The 18,167-nt window shown below is 37.5% G+C and overlaps 3 protein-coding genes across 3 annotated transcripts; 1 reads left to right on the forward strand and 2 right to left on the reverse strand.

Moving 5' to 3' along the window:
• The first annotated feature begins 4,878 nt into the window (after positions 1 to 4,878).
• LOC113323089 (pentatricopeptide repeat-containing protein At2g33680-like) lies at positions 4,879 to 7,540 on the forward strand. The gene has a single exon (XM_026571340.1). It carries the CDS (start codon positions 4,938 to 4,940, stop codon positions 7,224 to 7,226), a length of 2,289 nt encoding a protein of 762 aa, XP_026427125.1. The 5' UTR covers positions 4,879 to 4,937; the 3' UTR covers positions 7,227 to 7,540.
• Positions 7,335 to 10,312, reverse strand: LOC113323090. Its single transcript, XM_026571341.1, has 5 exons — positions 10,161 to 10,312; positions 8,867 to 9,181; positions 8,290 to 8,491; positions 7,856 to 8,084; positions 7,335 to 7,768 (listed from the first exon to the last, which is right to left on the reverse strand). Exons 1-5 carry the CDS (start codon positions 10,254 to 10,256, stop codon positions 7,552 to 7,554), a joined length of 1,059 nt encoding a protein of 352 aa, XP_026427126.1. The 5' UTR covers positions 10,257 to 10,312; the 3' UTR covers positions 7,335 to 7,551.
• Positions 10,313 to 14,841: 4,529 nt separating this feature from the next.
• Positions 14,842 to 17,309, reverse strand: LOC113323091 (eukaryotic translation initiation factor 6-2). Its single transcript, XM_026571343.1, has 8 exons — positions 17,133 to 17,309; positions 16,902 to 16,956; positions 16,677 to 16,773; positions 16,486 to 16,571; positions 16,352 to 16,396; positions 15,598 to 15,728; positions 15,353 to 15,463; positions 14,842 to 15,266 (listed from the first exon to the last, which is right to left on the reverse strand). Exons 2-8 carry the CDS (start codon positions 16,909 to 16,911, stop codon positions 15,009 to 15,011), a joined length of 738 nt encoding a protein of 245 aa, XP_026427128.1. The 5' UTR covers positions 16,912 to 16,956; positions 17,133 to 17,309; the 3' UTR covers positions 14,842 to 15,008.
• Positions 17,310 to 18,167: the final 858 nt, after the last annotated feature.

Genomic DNA, 18,167 nt, shown 5'->3' on the forward strand with positions numbered 1-18,167 from the left:
CGACAAAGTGTGTTTGGCCTTTAATGTATGGTGGCAAGTTTAGAGCGACTTGATTGGCCAAGAAAAGGGGTCGGCCAAACATAAGGCGCGGATACACTTCTGGCGAGAGTGTGGCGTCTTTGGAGCGTCCTGATTGGTCGATGGGAAGTGGGACCGACAAGTATGGTCCCAACCACAACTTATGTGCGCGTGGCTAATTTGAGGAGACACGATTGGTCGAGGGAATAGGGCCGGTTTAGGAAGGGGCGTGGCCAATGGAGAGTGGCGCTAGTTGGCCTAAGGCATGGCCACGCCTCCCTTTGCTGCTGCGGCTCCCTGTTTTTTGATTCTGGGCAAAGGTTTTGCACCTCCTAATCCATGGCGGATTAATTTCCTAATTTGTCCAGGTTTACTTTCGACAAGCAAGGTCTGGTATATTGCGCAAGGCGCAAAAGTAATTGATTGAATTCTATGTGTTGACACAGAGTTCTTTAAGTTCATTTCCAGAGAGCAGCATGCTTTCTGATTGAATACCTTATGCAAAGACCTTATCTTTGATATTTGGAAATTCGTGTTACTCTGCTGCGAGTGGACACGAATTGTCATGCCATATCAACATTAAGGGTTCAACCGGGGAACATAGCACAAAAAGCATTCAAAGAAACTTATATTAAGTGAATATGGGCAAGGCGCCGACATTTACAGAACATATGGGATGGTTGCTACATACGCCAGTCTGGATAAATTTCATGTAAATATATTGAATGGCTCAATAAATATGCCAGTGGAGAGGTTAACACTCATGGCTTTGTTTCCTTACAGAGTGACGTCACATCAGATGCAAGGTTTTACGATTTTAACCCTAAGCTAAAAACCACCATCAACAGTACCATAGGAGATCCCTATGATCGTTACTGTATCGTATCGAAGAGATGCGCCAAATTGTTCGGATCATTGTGCAATGTACTAATCAAATTCCTGAAGCACTCGTATCTCGACCGGCAGAGGTACCTAGAACCTTGAAGCTAATTCCTAAGTACCACTTTCTTCACTAAACCCAGTAATTCCAAGTTCAGTATCTTTCCCAGAATCACCAGTCATTTCACGATCACCAGTTCATACCGACTAACCGAACCCAGAACCAGTTTCTCCTGAACTTATTGGCTAAATTTGCATTGGTTAGTTTTGAAACTCTTAAATCAGTCCACCTCGCAATGCTATTCTTTCTAAGGACTTGGTACTTCTCAATGCGGTTTAGGAATTCCCTTTTGCGCATCAACAACTGTCAGAGCGTGGGTCTTGCATGAACGTTGGTCTAGAAAGTCTTAGGTCACTAGTTCATTGGCCGATGGATCGCAATATAGATATCACAAAGATAGAGATCAAGGAAATTTATGCACTTGAGCATTTGGGATAAATGGCACAAACTCGCCAATACCTAGAATCGGGCTTACTTGCTTCTCTCAGATTGGTCGAATATACTTTATATATCTCGTCATTATCAGGATTTTCCTTTCTCTCTTAAAATAGTGACTTTAGCCCGTCCCTTTCAATATAGGTTCGTCTTAGCGGCCCTAGCTTCTTGAGCTTCCTTCTTTACCCAGACTACTCATCAGGTCAACAGCTCCCAACCACATAGTATCAACGAGTGTAAAGAGACTTATTTAGTTGCCCATGACTTTGCTCGCCCCTTATGTATATAGCTGTTTTGGCTTCCCTTGATCACTGAAGAAACACACGGTGTAGATAAACACACTAAGTAAACTCATAATAAAAGAAAATTAGCAACACTAGAACCAACTACACTCGAACAAATATCAAACCCTTTCTTTGAACCTTGTCTCAATGATCGAACTTTAAGATATGAACTGAGTGTCATTTGATGAGTCACTGAGAACAAAGGAGAGGGATATGGAAATGATGAAATAATGAAAGAAGAAGTCATTGATAGTATTAGGGACTTGTTACGATCCATTGGTTCATATAGAATCCATGTCCTAGGTGTATCAAAAAATATTCTTTTAACTAAGCGCATATAATAAAAACAACCTATAACGCTCATTAAGGAAGTGAATAAGCAGTAACAACTGCTAGAACTTGTAAAAGAACAAGTAAAGTTTTTGTATCTGTTAGAGGGAAGACCCCCTGTAATGTCAGAACATGAATATGGTATTATGGACAACTTTATGTATGACAGTGTGCCCACGGTGCGTCAGTACCGTAAGATCTTGTTCAGCTTGTTGGATGAGGGCACGAATAGCTATTATTACATCAAACCGATGGCAGAATTTTTCTGTACCCCGCGATTGTTTTGTTTGAGTAGTGTACAACCTTAACCGCACAAGAGGGGTAATTTATGCATAGTCATTCCAGGTCCACGCATGTTGAAGATAGTGGTTATAAAATTGATAGAACCTAAAATCGATGAAATACCAGATAGATGAAGACTAGAAATTGCTGAATCAACCTGTTTGCTATCAGACATTTTTTCTTCGGTTTACAAAAGGCAAAGAATTTCTACATATTTCACTTTATCATTATTATGAAAACAAATCCTACACCTTCGGGTCTCGGGGTTTCCGTCGTCTGGGGGTTCATCGAGGTTCATTGTTGTGCTTACACACTAGGCTACCCTTTTCTGAAAGCTCCGCAGGACCACCTACCACTAGTGTCATATCCGGCCGGAGGGATTTATTGCAGGATCCCGGCCCTACGAATGTCAGATGCAAATCCTTGCACCTCATTAAGATCATATTGGCGTACTCTCCCATAAAAGAAAGAGCATACCCCATTGAAGACGGGAGTGAGGTACAAAAAGGACATTTATGTCCACCGCCCTTCTCACAGGGCCGTACTTGGAAGTTACCGCTCATATAGCTCCCAGCCGGCAAGCTAAAGCGACCTCTGTAAAGAATGAAAGTTTGGGTGAATCGACATTAGATACAGTAAATTTGAAGTGATGGAAGTCTGGATGAATCGACATGCCACTTGGCTATACTCCAAGTTAAGGTCTGAATTCCATGAATCTTTCGGGACCGTGGAAATGGATTGCGAGACTCTTCTATTATATGACATTACTTCTATGGGATATCTATCTATGTAATTGTTATCTATTCATGTAATTTCCAATATAGAACTTGAAGACGAGCGCTTGTCGCTATTCATCTTTCTCCAGAAGTCACAATGTACGAGAAGAGAGTGATCCTGACTTCTTTCTGTTTCCGCTCCTACTCTTCTATAGAAGGATTTTCCATATTCCATTCTTCGTGACAAACCAGTAAGTAAACAACCTGACCGGAGCTAGATCTTTGGATCATCCGGTAGCTTTCAGTTAGTTAGAGTCACTATATAAACAAATATAAAACAAGCTCTACCGTCCACTATTGGACAATTTAGTTAGTTAGCCACTTCCGTTCCCGTTTGACTGTTCACGTGATTCCGTTAGTCAGTTCTAGGAGCATCGGTTGCCTCATGCATAAAAGGAGAGATCTATAAAGGGGGAAGCGCTTGTTCTTCGCCATTGCATTCACCTTGTCCATTCGTTGATCTCGATATCTCCCACATCTTCCTGATGTCTTCCCTTGTTCGAATCAGTAGTTGGTGATCTTGGAGAAGAGAATACAACGTCAGCTCGGTCAGCAGGTGCAAGTGGAAAAGTGGGATCCGGCGCAGAGCTCACCAAACAGTAGTTATGAAATGGAAAAAAGTGAAGTTCGATACTAATTAAGTTTGTTATGATCTGAATTTGTTGGAAGACAAAGAGGTGTGATAAAGTTTCCATTCGGGTATATAAGATCTCGTTTTTTTATAAATGTACTTTTTTAGAGCTCACTCTTGCTTCGATAGGACTCTGTCGGATCCTTTAGCCGTTTTTTTTCCTCTACCATGACGAATGGGGGAGGGGTCTCCTTGTCTGAGTTCTCTTGAAGGTTTGAAATTTTCTCCAGACACACCATTAACTAACACTGCCATATTAGTGGTAGCGATGCATTTTAATTTTTTGACACCATCTTTCATCACACACCATTTTTCTCACAATGGTTAAGAGGAAGTCCCGAACAACTCTATCAAAGGCTCTTGCCATATCAATTTTTATTTACATGATTTTTTTCCCTCTCTTTTTACCTCTCTTGTTATTCATATTGTGGTTGAGCGCATGTGCAATAGGTAAATTATCAGAGATTTATCTCCCTAGATGAAAGCGGATTGAAAAGGAGAAATAATTTTGTTTGGAAGAGGTTTAACTCTTTGACCTAGAAATTTTGTGATTATTTTATAGATGATGTTACAAAGACTGATAGGTCTGAAGCGAGCTGGGAAAGTAGGCATGTCTATTTTGGGAACGAGAGATATGAACGTAAAATATTTTACGAGAAGTACGACGACATAAAAAGAAAAAAAAATTTAGAAAGGAAAAAAAATATACTGATAAAAAAACGGTAACAACGAATATCAAGATATTAAAACGGCCCTAAGTAACCCTCGCTTTTGTTATATGGCATTGGAAAAGGGCATTACATAGACATAGGCTATCACCATCAAGGCAAGTCAGTACACTAGATTATATATATAGTTTCAATTCCAACTCAAATTTACTTGGTTTTTCTTCTTTCTTTTTTTCTTTTTGACAATTTCTTCGTTTGAAAGGTGAAATATGGATGATAGCAATGCCTATATTTTGTTTCATGGTGTTCAGAGAGAGATAAAACTTTTGAGAGGACTCTCCTCTAACCTTTACGTTTCACTTTCATTTATTTGTTCTGGAAGTTAGAGTAGAAGAGGATATTAATATTTTGTGGCGCAGCGGAAGCGTGGTGGGCCCATAACCCACAGGTCCCAGGATCGAAACATGGCTGATATTTTTTTTTTAAGCAGACTCATTTGCGTTTGCTCTTCATTTTCACGCTTCTCATCCGAATATCTGCTAACTAATATTTTCCAACATTTTAAATGATTCCATGTCTATCCTTTCTTCCTCTGTCTTTCCGTCATGCCAATCAAAACCTCAGCATCATTTCCCACCACTAAGGCCAACGACAACTCCTCCTAACAATTTCTTGTCATCTCGTACATTCATCACCTCAAGAAACTTAACATTTCCGAAGATAAAGCTGTCAGTTGCCGCGTCTCTTGTTCTGCACGATGACTGGCCTCAGCTCCTTCAACTCTCAATTGGGTCTAGAGATTACAAGTTGGGTTTGTCAATTCATGCATTTCTTATCAAACTAGGCTCTCATAATGAAACCTTTCAAGGAAACAATCTTATAAATCTCTACTCTAAGTTTAACAAATTGAATGACGCACAGAGGGTTTTCGATGAAATGACAATAAGAAACACAATCACTTGGACTTCTTTGATGAATGGGTATTCTCAAAACAATAATGACGCTGAAGCTGTATTTGCAATTGCTTGCAATATGCATAGATTAGGAGAAGATTTCAGTGGGCATACGTGCACCGTGATTTTACAGGCATGCGAGTCTGCTAGAGATCAAATAGTAGGAGAACAAGTTCATAGTTTAGTCATCAAAAGTGGGTTTGAGGAAAATCTTGTTGTTGGTACTTCACTGTTGTCTATGTACTTGAGAAGTGGGTCTTTGGCTAGTGCAGAAAATGTTTTTCGGAATTTGGATGACAAAGATATTCAGTGTTTAAATTCTATGATTTTAGGGTATGGGAAGGAAGGAGATGGACAAAAATCATTTCAGTTGTTTCGTGATTTACTAAATTATGGTTTGGAACCAAGTGACTATACATTCACAAGTGTTTTAAGTTCCTGCGGTGGGGAAATTGGTGTAAGAGAAGGAAAGCAATTACATGGACTCGCTGTTAAACATGGTGCGGTGAATGAAATTTCCGTCGGAAATGCGTTGGTTACGCTGTATGGGAAATATGGGTTGGTGGAGGAAGCAGAGAAGATGTTTTCTGGTATGACCGAGAGAAATTTAGTTACTTGGACTGCAATTTTATCGGTATATGTGAAGAACAGTGAGGGAAAAAAGGCCATTAGTGGATTTCTCGAGATGCTTCACTTGGGTATTTCCTTTGATACGAACTGCCTCGCTACTTTTATTGATGGTTGTTCAGAGTGTAGGAATTTGGAACTGGGAATTCAGATTCATGGGTTCGCGACAAAGCTTGGTTACTTCTCAAATCTTTTTATAGGAACTGCTCTAATTGATCTGTATGCAAAATGTGGTAATCTTAGTTATGCAAAACTAGTTTTCAGCAGTCTTGCTGTTCAAAATACTGCCGGTTTCAATGCTATTCTAGCTGGTTATATGAAGATAGATGAAGGTGGGGGAGAAAAAGACGAGTATATGTTTTTATTTCACCAAGCAAGGCTCTCTGGAGTAGAACCGGACTTTGTTACTTTTTCACGGCTCATTGGTTTGTCTGCTGAAAAAGCGTCTCTAGTCAAAGGTATGGCTTTACATGCTTATTCCATTAAAGTAGGACTTGAGAATGAGATTATTGTGGGAAATGCACTAGTTTCAATGTATGCAAAATGTGGTGAAGTTGAAGACTCTCGTAGAATGTTTTACACAATGGTGTGCCATGATTTGGTTTCATGGAATTCGTTGATTTCTGGTTGTGCTCTGCATGGACAAGGAAAGGAAGTTTTATTGCTCTTCGAAGAAATGAGAAGAAGAAGATTTATACCTGATGAGATAACAGTACTGTCAGTTCTTCAAGCTTGCAGCCATTCAGGTTTATTTGATGTCGGGATTCACTTATTCTGGAACATGGAACCAAATTTTAAGATCAAACCAGCAATTGAGCATTACGCGTGCATGGTTGATCTTTTAGGTAGATCAGGTAGCTTGTCAAAAGCTATGGAGTTCATTAAGCAGAGTGCATTTTCGGAATCACCTTTGTTATGGAGAACACTGATCAATACAAGTAATCTACACGGGGATGTAAAGATAAGTACCCTTGCTTCAAAACATTTGCTTGATCTGGTTCCAGATGATGCAGGTTCATATGTTCTTATTTCAAATATGTATGCTGGAGGAGGAATGTTCAGTGATGCTGCAAGGGTAAGAACACTGATGAATAACAGGAAGATGAAAAAGGACGCAGGCTGTAGCTGGATCGAGATTGAAAATAAGGTTCACAGGTTTTTTGCTAGTGGGGAATATCATCAAAAGAGCAAGGAAATATATAAGAAATTGGATGAACTAAGGTACCTTATGAAAGAGAAATCACACCCCGACATTGTTTCCCTACAAACTTGGGATATGTAGTTTTGAGAGATTTCAAAGAAACAATGGTCACACATACTGGTATGGTATTCCAGTACCTGAGTGATGGCAGAAATCACGCTATCGATTACTTGTTCTTGAACGAAAAAGTAAAGGGACTACAGATTGGATTGCTTTATTAAGACGGAGCGAATGAATATTTGAGCTCCAATCAACTTTAAGCTCAATTACACAATTCTATACCTGATAAGTAAAAAAGGAAGAAGAAGAAAGAAATAAAAAGGAAAATATGAAGGAAAAAGGAAAAAGACACTGTAACATTGTGTGTTTTAATAATATATCATTTAATTCTCATATATATTGCTGATTACTGCTTATGATGACTGTCACCAGATTCCTCTTCATAAACCAAAGGTTCTTCAACCTCGTGTTCTTCTTTGGGTTGAGCTACGTGTTCTTCTGTGGCAGGTGAGTGAGTTTCTGTTGCATTAACCACACTTTCCTGATCCATGAAACCAGACAAAGCCAATTTTGGAGACCATTCGAGGACATCGTCAATAATATTTGAGACCCTCCTCTGGTACCTGCAGAAATTGAAGAAAAGACTTAAAAATTGATCAAGAAATAATGAAGGTAAGAAATAGTATCAAGACAAAAGATGTGCAGCTGACCTGGCTCTAGCAGCTTCATCGGGGGCATGGTGCCTAAGCACCAAGATGAACACGGCAGCCACGGCTGCATAAAAGAGCCTTGATGTCCATTTGGGCCGCTCTTCCTCATCTTTCTTGGGCCAGAACTGGAACAACTCTGACAGTGTAGTCTCCTCCGCAAGTATATTTGGAAAAATCCAAAGACGCCTTCCCAGCAAGATCCATACAGTTCCAAAGATGAGACCTCTCACTGCAGATTATAAATTAAATTGTCAACAACTGATATAGTTGAAGCTACTGGATGTGCTTATTAGGGATAACTATCCCATGCTGCGTTCTATTAAACTGAAAACAAGTGTAGATTAGTCTGTTTCTAGATTTGAAAGATATCTTTATCAACAAAGGCAATACAAGTAAACAACAACAAAAAAAGTCAGAGAATTAACTCAGCTTACCTGAAAGAACACTAAATATAAGTAAAAGAAGCCCAGCACAGGTATACAATACAAGCAGCTTGCACTGATGAGGAAATACAGGAAACAAGCAAATTGCTAGAGTCACTACGGGCCAAACAAACGAGAGAATTGTCTGCCACAACGGACGCCGTTTAACAAAGGTCCAAGCAAAAAAGGCATCATTATCAGAAAAGTGCTGATCCTGCATCACAAATAAGAACCGGGGTTACAAAAACAAACTTAGTTATACTTATATCTTATATGCTTTAGTTCATCTTTGAAAAACAAGAGAAAATAATCAATGAGCACGCTATATTAAACAACAAATATCTAAACTGTACAGTTCAATATTGCTGAAAATGTTTTGCACAAGTGAATACCTACTCCTAGACTACATAGACATGATTTATGACACAGGTACAAAAGAAATATAAGGCTATGATGCGATTCAACTGATAACTGCAATTAGATAGTAACGATCCAGTACACACAATTACAGATCACTGAGACCAATATGCTAAAAAAATGAGAGTCAATATACAAACAGCCTAGAAAACAAGAGTAGTGATAAACTTACAGGATGGATCTCCAAGTGTGCTGGCCAAGTAGACAGCTTTTTCTTCCCAGGTCGAACAGTTTTTACCACCCGATCACATCGGACTAAAAGGCTCCTTCCTAATAAAACATTTGCAATATCTTCAGGACCTAAACTTTTATCTGATTCTAGTACTTCCTTAACCTCCGGATGTTTACCCAAAAAGCTAACAAAATCCTTTCCTCTAAAATACTCCACCCTTGTTTCTTGTAAAACACCCCATCTAGACTCTAATTCCTTATGATCCCTTACTTTCTCGGAAAATAGTTGAAACAAATCCTTCTCTTTAACTTGCTTCTACAAAAAGAAGTAAAAGGGTTAATATAGTTACACTATAGTGGAATGAATGTACAATATTCTCAAGACAGGTTGGATAGGTTCATAGAAACTTTTTGATCTAGAAGATAGATTTATTACCCTTTGCAAACAAGCTTTTTTTTTTTTTTGCTCTTAACTACTACTATGAAAGCGGTTATTGCAGAGTAAAATAGTGAATAAGCAAATAAAAGAAGCGAAAGAAGGGGTTGCGTGGTAAAAAAAGCCAAGCGGTGACAGAAGTCATGTTATACAAACTAAAAAACACAAAAAAATGACAGAAAACTACGCACAGACTAAAATACACGACAGATAAGAAGGATACCTACACATGAAATGAGCAATTTCAAAGAAAGAATTATGTTTACCTGACTAGCTTGAACCAGTGGTTTCTAAAGCTCGCTATCATCAACATACAACCACAATCTCATCTACGATTCTTAAACCGTCATAGAATTGAAAAACCAAAACCAAGCATTGAGACTTCCACTACCCAGATCAAAGATGTGGGGAACTTCAAATTTACACTCCACAGTGATGGCTATAAAACCCTATTCCCCCAAAGGACCATCATTCTTATTTTTTTCCTTGTTTTTCAAAATCAAAGATTCTAAAACCTAGTTCAAAACATCACATATAAAACAAAACTAGTTAATAACTAATCCCAATTTTTTGAATTCACTAATTATAAATAGAATCAAACCAACACATAAAATAAAATAAAAAATCTAATTTAGTTAACTACCGTAACAACTCTCCATTATCATCAGGCAAGAAGAAACATATAATTTAGAGCAAATCCTAACAATGGTTCCAACAATTACATACTAATCGTTTCATTTCCTGTTAGAGAGAAAACTCATATATTTGAAACAGTAGAAAATTACATTAAGGAAAGAAGATCTCAAAGTAAGAAAAGTCATAAACCCTAAAATGGGGTATAGAGAAAAAGAGAACAAACCCTAGGTGGTGTATCATTGTTAGGATCTCGACTACCACCATTTTGAAGGGCAGCTGATCTTCGAACCCTTTTTTTTTCTGCTCCAGATTTCGTCATCTCTTTTTCTTTCTCTTCCGCTTTTTCTATTCCTCCTCTCTTCTCTCTCTATAGACTTGTTTCTTCAGGGGCTGTCCTAAAAACCCGTAATGTAGTGCCAACCGGTGTTTCCTCCAAACTCGTCCCAACATAATCGGCCCGTTTCGTTTCGGTGACTCACACATTTTCGTGTCCTACCTAACCGTTGATTATTTTTCATGCGCATGGGTGGAAATGTTAGATCACCTTTGATCTGCGGATGTTTCTGTCAAATGAATCCCATCCCGTGTGTACATGTCGATTGACTCTTGAGAGCAATCTGTCACGAGGTTCTTACAGACAAAGTTGAACAAGAAATATTAAAACATGCAACGGAAATGATAAAACTGCCGCTAGCTTAAATAACATGCCAATTATGTTGAGTTTTGTTCTAAAAATACACCCATCTAATAACAGTTTGATTGACAATTGATCTGACGTTGGGAACCTACTGCAGTAGAAACATGAAATTTTACTCTTATCTATCTTACAAAAACAAATGGTTTTGGTCTAATCCGATGATTTTGGACCGCCTTTCCTAAACAATCGATGGTTCTCATTACTTTCAAAATGCAGGAAAGTGAACGAGATAAATCGTGGCTCGATTGAATTCCATTGTTTGAAATGGTTGTCATTCATGTCAAATGGTTGTTATGATGCTAATGTGGCAACTGTTCTTATATGTTGTCAATTACATATAGCTCACGCGCATACTCATTTAGGTAATTTAAATGAGTTCGAAAAAACGAGTTAGATTTCATGGACTCAAATGATGTCTTCACGATCGATGACAAAGTAAATAGCACTCACCATTCAGGTTTTTGTTGATCAACCAATAACCCGAATCACATATAGCGCCTCCAAAGCCTTACTAATAATCACCCACAAGAGCTTCAATCAGCTGACTGACACGACCGAAGGTGAAGTCTGGATGACATCAGTCATGATTTCCAAACATGGAACGAAGTGGACTTTATGGGGACCAAAAGTTCACAAGAATGGACCTCTTGATGATAAGTAGCGCCAATTACATGTTCTGCCTGATGAGGAATTTGTCAGTCGCTTCTACAACTATATATCTAACATTTTATCTGTGATGTGGGTGTAACTTTACTTATCAAACTAAATCTGAAACTTGCGGCTGAAATGGATAACGATCCATTATGCGCGACCTACTCTCCCAAACTTTAGATACAAGTGTGCTAAAATGTTCATTTAAATATCCATAATATTGGAGGTTACAGACAAGATGCTCATTTCAACAATTTGGAAAGTCGCTAATCTTTAGCTTTTATTTTTTATGTACAGTGGAGTAAATGTGAAAACTACTATGTGGGGTGATGCCACAAGCGAGCTAAGCCAAAACTTGGACCAACATGGCATTGAGCATGCACCAGTTTTAGTTGTGGTAACGGGGTGCTATATTAAAAATATCTAGGTAAGTAATCGATGATACTTATTAACTCTGATACCAGGATCGATTGGATTATAAGCATATAAAAGGACCTCATACTCCAACTACCCCAGCTAAACTTTAATTTTAGATCAGCTGGAAATAATTCAAACAATCAGGAGGTGATGTTGCACTTATGATCATACTTGAAGTGGTTAGTTGATTCTTAATCACAACAGATACTTAATTAGTCACATGCTTACTGTTAATGTATTTTAGTTATAGGATGCATTATTTGAGGATTTTTATGTTGTACGTATTTCTAATTGTTCCAACTGACTACTCATTGATTTAGTTTCTTTTTGTTGTGTAGTCTATGTAAAACCATTCTTCGATGTTTATAATTTGAGTTTTCATGAAATGGGAGAAGTTATACAGTTTGGATTCTATGAGATAAATTCTACAATCAAGATATTGCAATATGAAAGAAGTGGTGGTAGGGTTGGAGGAAAAATGAAAAAAGTTTGGAAATTCAACACCTGCAACGAGCTGTGGGTATTAGTAAAAAGTCGTCCATAATGTGGGCTTTCTTTCACCATTTTCCTTCTTTTTTCTTTTAATCATCAACTGCCAGTGTGGTTTTTAAGTCAGTATATATGTGAATTATTCATATATTGACACAGTCACTTATTCACGAGAGAAATTGCACACTGCCACACTGTCATCTCAAAAACATCACATTGGAAGTGTAATAAGCAAATCCGAGAAGAGAGTTCGTATTCTCTAGACAAAGTTCATTTGACCATTGACTAACCTAATTTTCGACCGACCAACAGTGATCAAAGGTTTTTTTTTTAGGTTGTATACAGTTTACTCTTTGGACACCTACGCTGCATCAATTCCCAGTTCGGAGACTTGGAATCGAAACTGCAACACCTATCTTGCCGGTTTGAAGACATGGAGTCGATACCCAAGTTATATTATATACAACCTAACAATATATTCTAAACCCACACCATTGGCATCATCTTGGAAGTAAAGTCTGGTAACAACAGTAAGTTTTTTCTGTTTGGTTTGTTGGGAAAAGATAAAGTGCATAAGTTTTGTATTTTTCTAAGATAATGGTAAATCATCAATGGTTATATCTTGATTAGTTCCTCGACTTAGTATCTTATTTTTCAAATAAGTGAAGATTAACATGTTTATTTGCAAAAGTTTTCTCAAGATGTTTAGCCATACAGTTATAAATTGGTCATTGCCTGTCGGTATTTTTTTGTCTTTATTGGATAAAAAATTTCCTCAAGGTTATATAATGCAAGTTGATCTCAGCTATAAGCACACCAGTCCCGTGCGCTTGCAAGAATTTCTTTCAAGCTTATCAACAAAATATGAAAATGGGAAGAGAAGATCTATAAATTCCTACTGACACCCTAATAAAATCCATTGTGGAGTCCCCATTTGGCTAGCTCATATGTCGTTGCATTACCTTTTTTGGTATAGCGAATAATACCCGAACTTTATAGTGAATATATATACCTAAATCCAATGAGAAGTAATTACCAAGGAACTAAAGACCTGTTAGACAGATCGCCTAACTACGTCCTTAAAAATGTCTCCATAATCTGACGTTCTATAACATTAATTTTATGTAGCAACGCTCATTTACAAATACAAATGCATGGATAAATATGCATCTGTAGCAAAAAAGAATTCACCAAGTGATTCATTTTCTCAATATGCATTGTTTCACACGAATTACTTCCGGGATAATATCATGGTATGTTAATGGCATTATTGGCTCATTTGGTGGTGTATGTTATGTTTGATATTTTCAATATCATAGAAAATAAAATATTTTTGTTGTTGGTTTGCTGCTACAATTGGGGAGCGCCCTGTGCAGAATAGATGCAATGGATGTTTGTTGGAGATGAAGAGGCATCTCCAAAGGATGTGATGGTTCGCATAAGAGATATCTATTCCCATTAAACACTATTGGTGTCTATTAGAAGTGAAGAGGCGTCTCCAAAGGGTGTGATGGTTCACATAAGAGATATTCATTCCCATTCTTGGTGTCTATTAGAAGTGTAGAGGCATCTCCAATAGGCAGAAGTCCCCTGTAAGTAGTGATGATTTATTCTCATTCAAGTAGGAAAAAAAACACATCAAATTCTCTGATTTCTTTTCTCTCTAAGCATCATCAGAATCCATAATATGTGTGTTTGGTTAGGTCAAGAGAGTATAACTCTTGAATCCGACAATGTTGTTAGGGCTTCATTGTATCCTGAATTTCGTTGATAGACTACATCCGTCAATTTTGGAAATGGTCGAAATATTTGCAGAAAAGAATTGCAAGGCCTTGAAATCAGTGATACAACATACTCTTCGTTTTCTAATTTTTCATCCCCTGCACCCGAATTTTCCAATATGTTAGGAGTCCAAATTTAGTGAACTGTCTTAATATTGAGATTTGCGATTTCATGGGCATAAACTAAAAAAATAAAACCTAATGTGGGTGATTTTTGTTTATATGAGTTTTCTAATTCCTAATAATAGTAAACAAAAAGAACAACACATAGTCAGACGAATTAAAACCCGGACTATTACGGCACGGGTCATATCGTAGTCCACGTTATAAAAAAAAATATAATAATCACAAATTACAAAACCAACGGCAAAAATTGTTCCAGTAAATTCCTCGCAACTCATCTGCAAATCATCCACAAGCCACTTCTTTGATGCCTCGCAATTGCCACAGCCTAAAATTTCTATGTTCACACTAAGAATCTCGACTAAACCTATGAAAACATGTCGACTAACCACAAGCACCCCACCACCATAAAATTCCATCTCTCCAGACTCTAGGACCAGTATGAAATGGTTAAAAGATATTAATTACAATTCTCCTATTCTGGATCAGCATTCATTACAAAACTGACTCGGAAGTTACAAAACTGACTCGGAAGTTCCCAACTGTTATGAAGATTTAGTCTCCAGTGACTCCAGTTTATAATTATGGTCATTAAAAGGAAAACATCCCTCAAAGAGTAGTTCCACGGAACGGAAGAATAAATAACAGCTAATGGGGTATCAATTTACTAGGAGGAGTGCTTCTTGTTATAGATAGCCAAGTGGGGGGAACCAGGACATAAGTTGCACTTTTATGTAAGATTCAAAAACTAAACAAAAACAGTTTACTGATTTCAATAAAGTACTTTCCACATTGTACAAAGTAGGAACTACACTATCAGAAGGTTTCCATTTCTTTCTCAAAAGAGCAAGAAAGCAAAATACATCAACTTAACGGGCATAAGTCCTATCCAAGGACTTGCACTTTTAAAAGGTCAAACAAAGCTGTCAATCAAAGATTTCCTCATCTCATCATGAATGGAGCTAGGTTGAGCCTCTCTCAATTTGAACACACTTTCAATGACAGATAGCTCAGTAGCTGTGGTGTCTGAACCACAAAATGCAGCCCAGTCATTGACTATCATACCAGCACCAATGACTTCGCTACCTCTATTGACAGTACCAGCCACCAGAGGGACTTGAAGAAGAGTTGAAAGTTCATCCAAGTCTTCAACGGATGTATGTGGATGAACCTGTTTAATACAGGGAAAACAATGTCAATACAGGAAAAGACTTATCTAACAATCCATTACGCAGAAGATTATGTGATATCCCTTACCAATCCACCTTTGTTAGAGAAGGTACAGTAACTGCCAACGAGAATGTTTCCAGCTATTGTCTGCCTGAACACTTCAACACCAAGGACATCCGCAATAATCTCCTCGGTGTCCTGATTAAAGAAACGCATAAACAAGGTCACATGTAATTTTCTAAACTAATTTCTGATACCTATTTTATATATACAAAAGTGACTCATAGTACAACTTAACAAGTACTCTCACAAAAAGAAAGTATATCACTTACCCTGTCGAGATCAGTATGAGTAAGAGCAACATGATCGTTACAAGCAATACAATTCCCCAATGCAGACAGTCTTTCGTCAATACGCTGAACAACAACTTCATCTGGTATACTGTTCCGTAAATGTTGAAGCTCTAAATGAAAACGAAAAAGTGGAACAAAACGGTTAAGAACGTAAAGTTAAACGATCTTCACAAGTACACAAACAAAACAAATCCAACTACCCTAATAGTAATTATGCTTGTCAAAAAAGCAAAGATAATGCAGCTATGGTGTTTCCTAATTTTGATATCATCTGCAGTCTGCAACACCAGTATCACTAAAAGCTCTCCAGGGGGATGCTTCACATCCTAAACATGAAAGATAAAGGCAAAATGCATGTCATGCTGACAAGTCCAAGTAAAACCAGGAAATTGATGTAGCAAACAACAATGAGATAGTGAGAAATTTCTCTCTCTATCTCCTAAGAAAAGTTATCCATGACTGAGACGGTATTTATGTGTTTTTGCTTCTCAGTTATTAAAAATAATACACATAGATACATCATGGTTGTAATCCAACACGTATTGGTCCAATAACTAAAGCATCTAAGTGGAAGTAACAACTTGAAACAAAGTTGGAAACTGGTCAGCCTCATACTGGCAAACCTTTATTACATAAAGCAAATGTCAGCATATTTACAGACGACAGTGGCATTCACCGAGAACTTTAACAAGCAATTCCTATTTCAGATAATGGTATTTCACTCCTCACTTACCTTGGTCAGTAGTAGTGTGTGGCACTAGAAGACCATTCTTGTTTCCTACACAAAGTAGTAAACAGAATCAAAATATACACTAATAAAGAGAAAGAAAAAAGCTAAAAAGAGTTTCGAATTTCCACAGTACTTACCTGCACATAGGCGCCCAATAATCCTTGTACCTCCTATAGAGGTTTTCACCACAGGGATAACATCAGCTAACTCGGACTCGAATGTACTACAAAATTAGAAAAACTGACTAAGCAAATAAATACTAATACAAAGCATCGCTCTTTCACAAAAATAAACAATGAAAAAAGACAAGCTAGGGTATCATATGGACCTGTAGAAGTTCTCTGATCCTCCTATTGCGACCAAACAATACTTATTTGTCAACTTAGAAAACACCCCAACTTCACAGTTGTTCTCAAATTGAAGACCTAAACCATTTAATATAAATTAGTATAACAAACAACTGAAAAATAAAATCATATCATAGTACAACAATAACACTATCTACGTAATCAACCAAAATATGGTATGAACAATAGATTAGGCAAAAACTTACGAACTGCCATGATTGGGAATAAAACAAAAATCCCACAATTTTCAACAACTCAAACCTGCACACAAACAAATTCAAGAATAATCAACAAAAATCAAACCTTTCTAAGAAAAATACAGATATTTTAATGTTAAAACGAAGACAGCTCATTACTATTTCAAAGATTATTAACAGTTGATAGATATAGACATCAAGCAAAAGTAGAAACCCTAGTCTGAAGAAAAGAGATGTAACCTTAGAAAAAGTTGAAGATTTCTTCAAATATGTGCAGGCGGAAGACAAAAGATTACAAACCGAGAGAGGGGTTGGGACTATAAGTTGGAAGAATATCAAAACTCTTTTGTTTATAGTTACGATTGCTAGGTTAGGGCTTTTGTAACTCTTCGACAGAAACGGATGGATGGATGGATGGATGAAACGACACTTAAGTTATGGGGTGCCTTTATTAAGGGCTGTTATTTCTTTTTGGGGACTCTGCATTTGAACCGGGAAAAAGGATTTGGCCCATGTCCACGAAGGCTAGGTTCGATAATCTATGGAGATCGGAGAGTGTAGTGTAGTCCTAAACAAGGTTTGAAAAAGTGAAAACTACCACCAAACCCATTTTCTCAACTTCCATCACCATCAAATCCACGGGCAGAAAAGTTCAGGAACGCACCCATTTTTTGGGTTGAAATTTTCCTCAAACTCATATTTTTTAAAATTATTTTTTCCCTTCTTCTTCCTTTATTTTTTTTCCTCCCGTGACTTCCTTTATCCTTCGTCTCCTTCTTATTGAGTTCAACACACTCTAACTTATTAGATCCTTGTTTAACTTTTCGATTCTATATACTGATTATATAGCTAAGTTATTCAAACAAAGACATTAGGGTTTTAATTTTTGTCTCTCTTTCCCAGTCTCGATCTAATTACAGAAATTGCGATGGAGAGGTATATGATATTATAAACCTATGATGTTTTATTCATAGATATGATCGGATGAAACCGATGTTTTTACACTTCATAAAATAACAGTTAGGGTCTTGTTTTGTTTTTGTTGACGTACATTTTCAGATTTTTTTTTAAAATGGATTAAAACCCTGTGGTGGTATCTCTATGTTGCAGGAAATCAAGTGTAGTGATGAACGTATTCCTTTCAAACAGGATTTCCCAGTCATTGCCGTATCCTGGTCATGTAATTTAGTCTCGATCCGATCATTCCCAATGATAAGAAAGTTACCCTAAAAATTAATGGTCGCGACTTCACTCACAGTCGATGTGGCTGTAGCT

This window comes from Papaver somniferum, chromosome 11 (assembly GCF_003573695.1).
Source record: "Papaver somniferum cultivar HN1 chromosome 11, ASM357369v1, whole genome shotgun sequence".
In the NCBI taxonomy this organism is placed as follows: domain Eukaryota; kingdom Viridiplantae; phylum Streptophyta; class Magnoliopsida; order Ranunculales; family Papaveraceae; genus Papaver; species Papaver somniferum.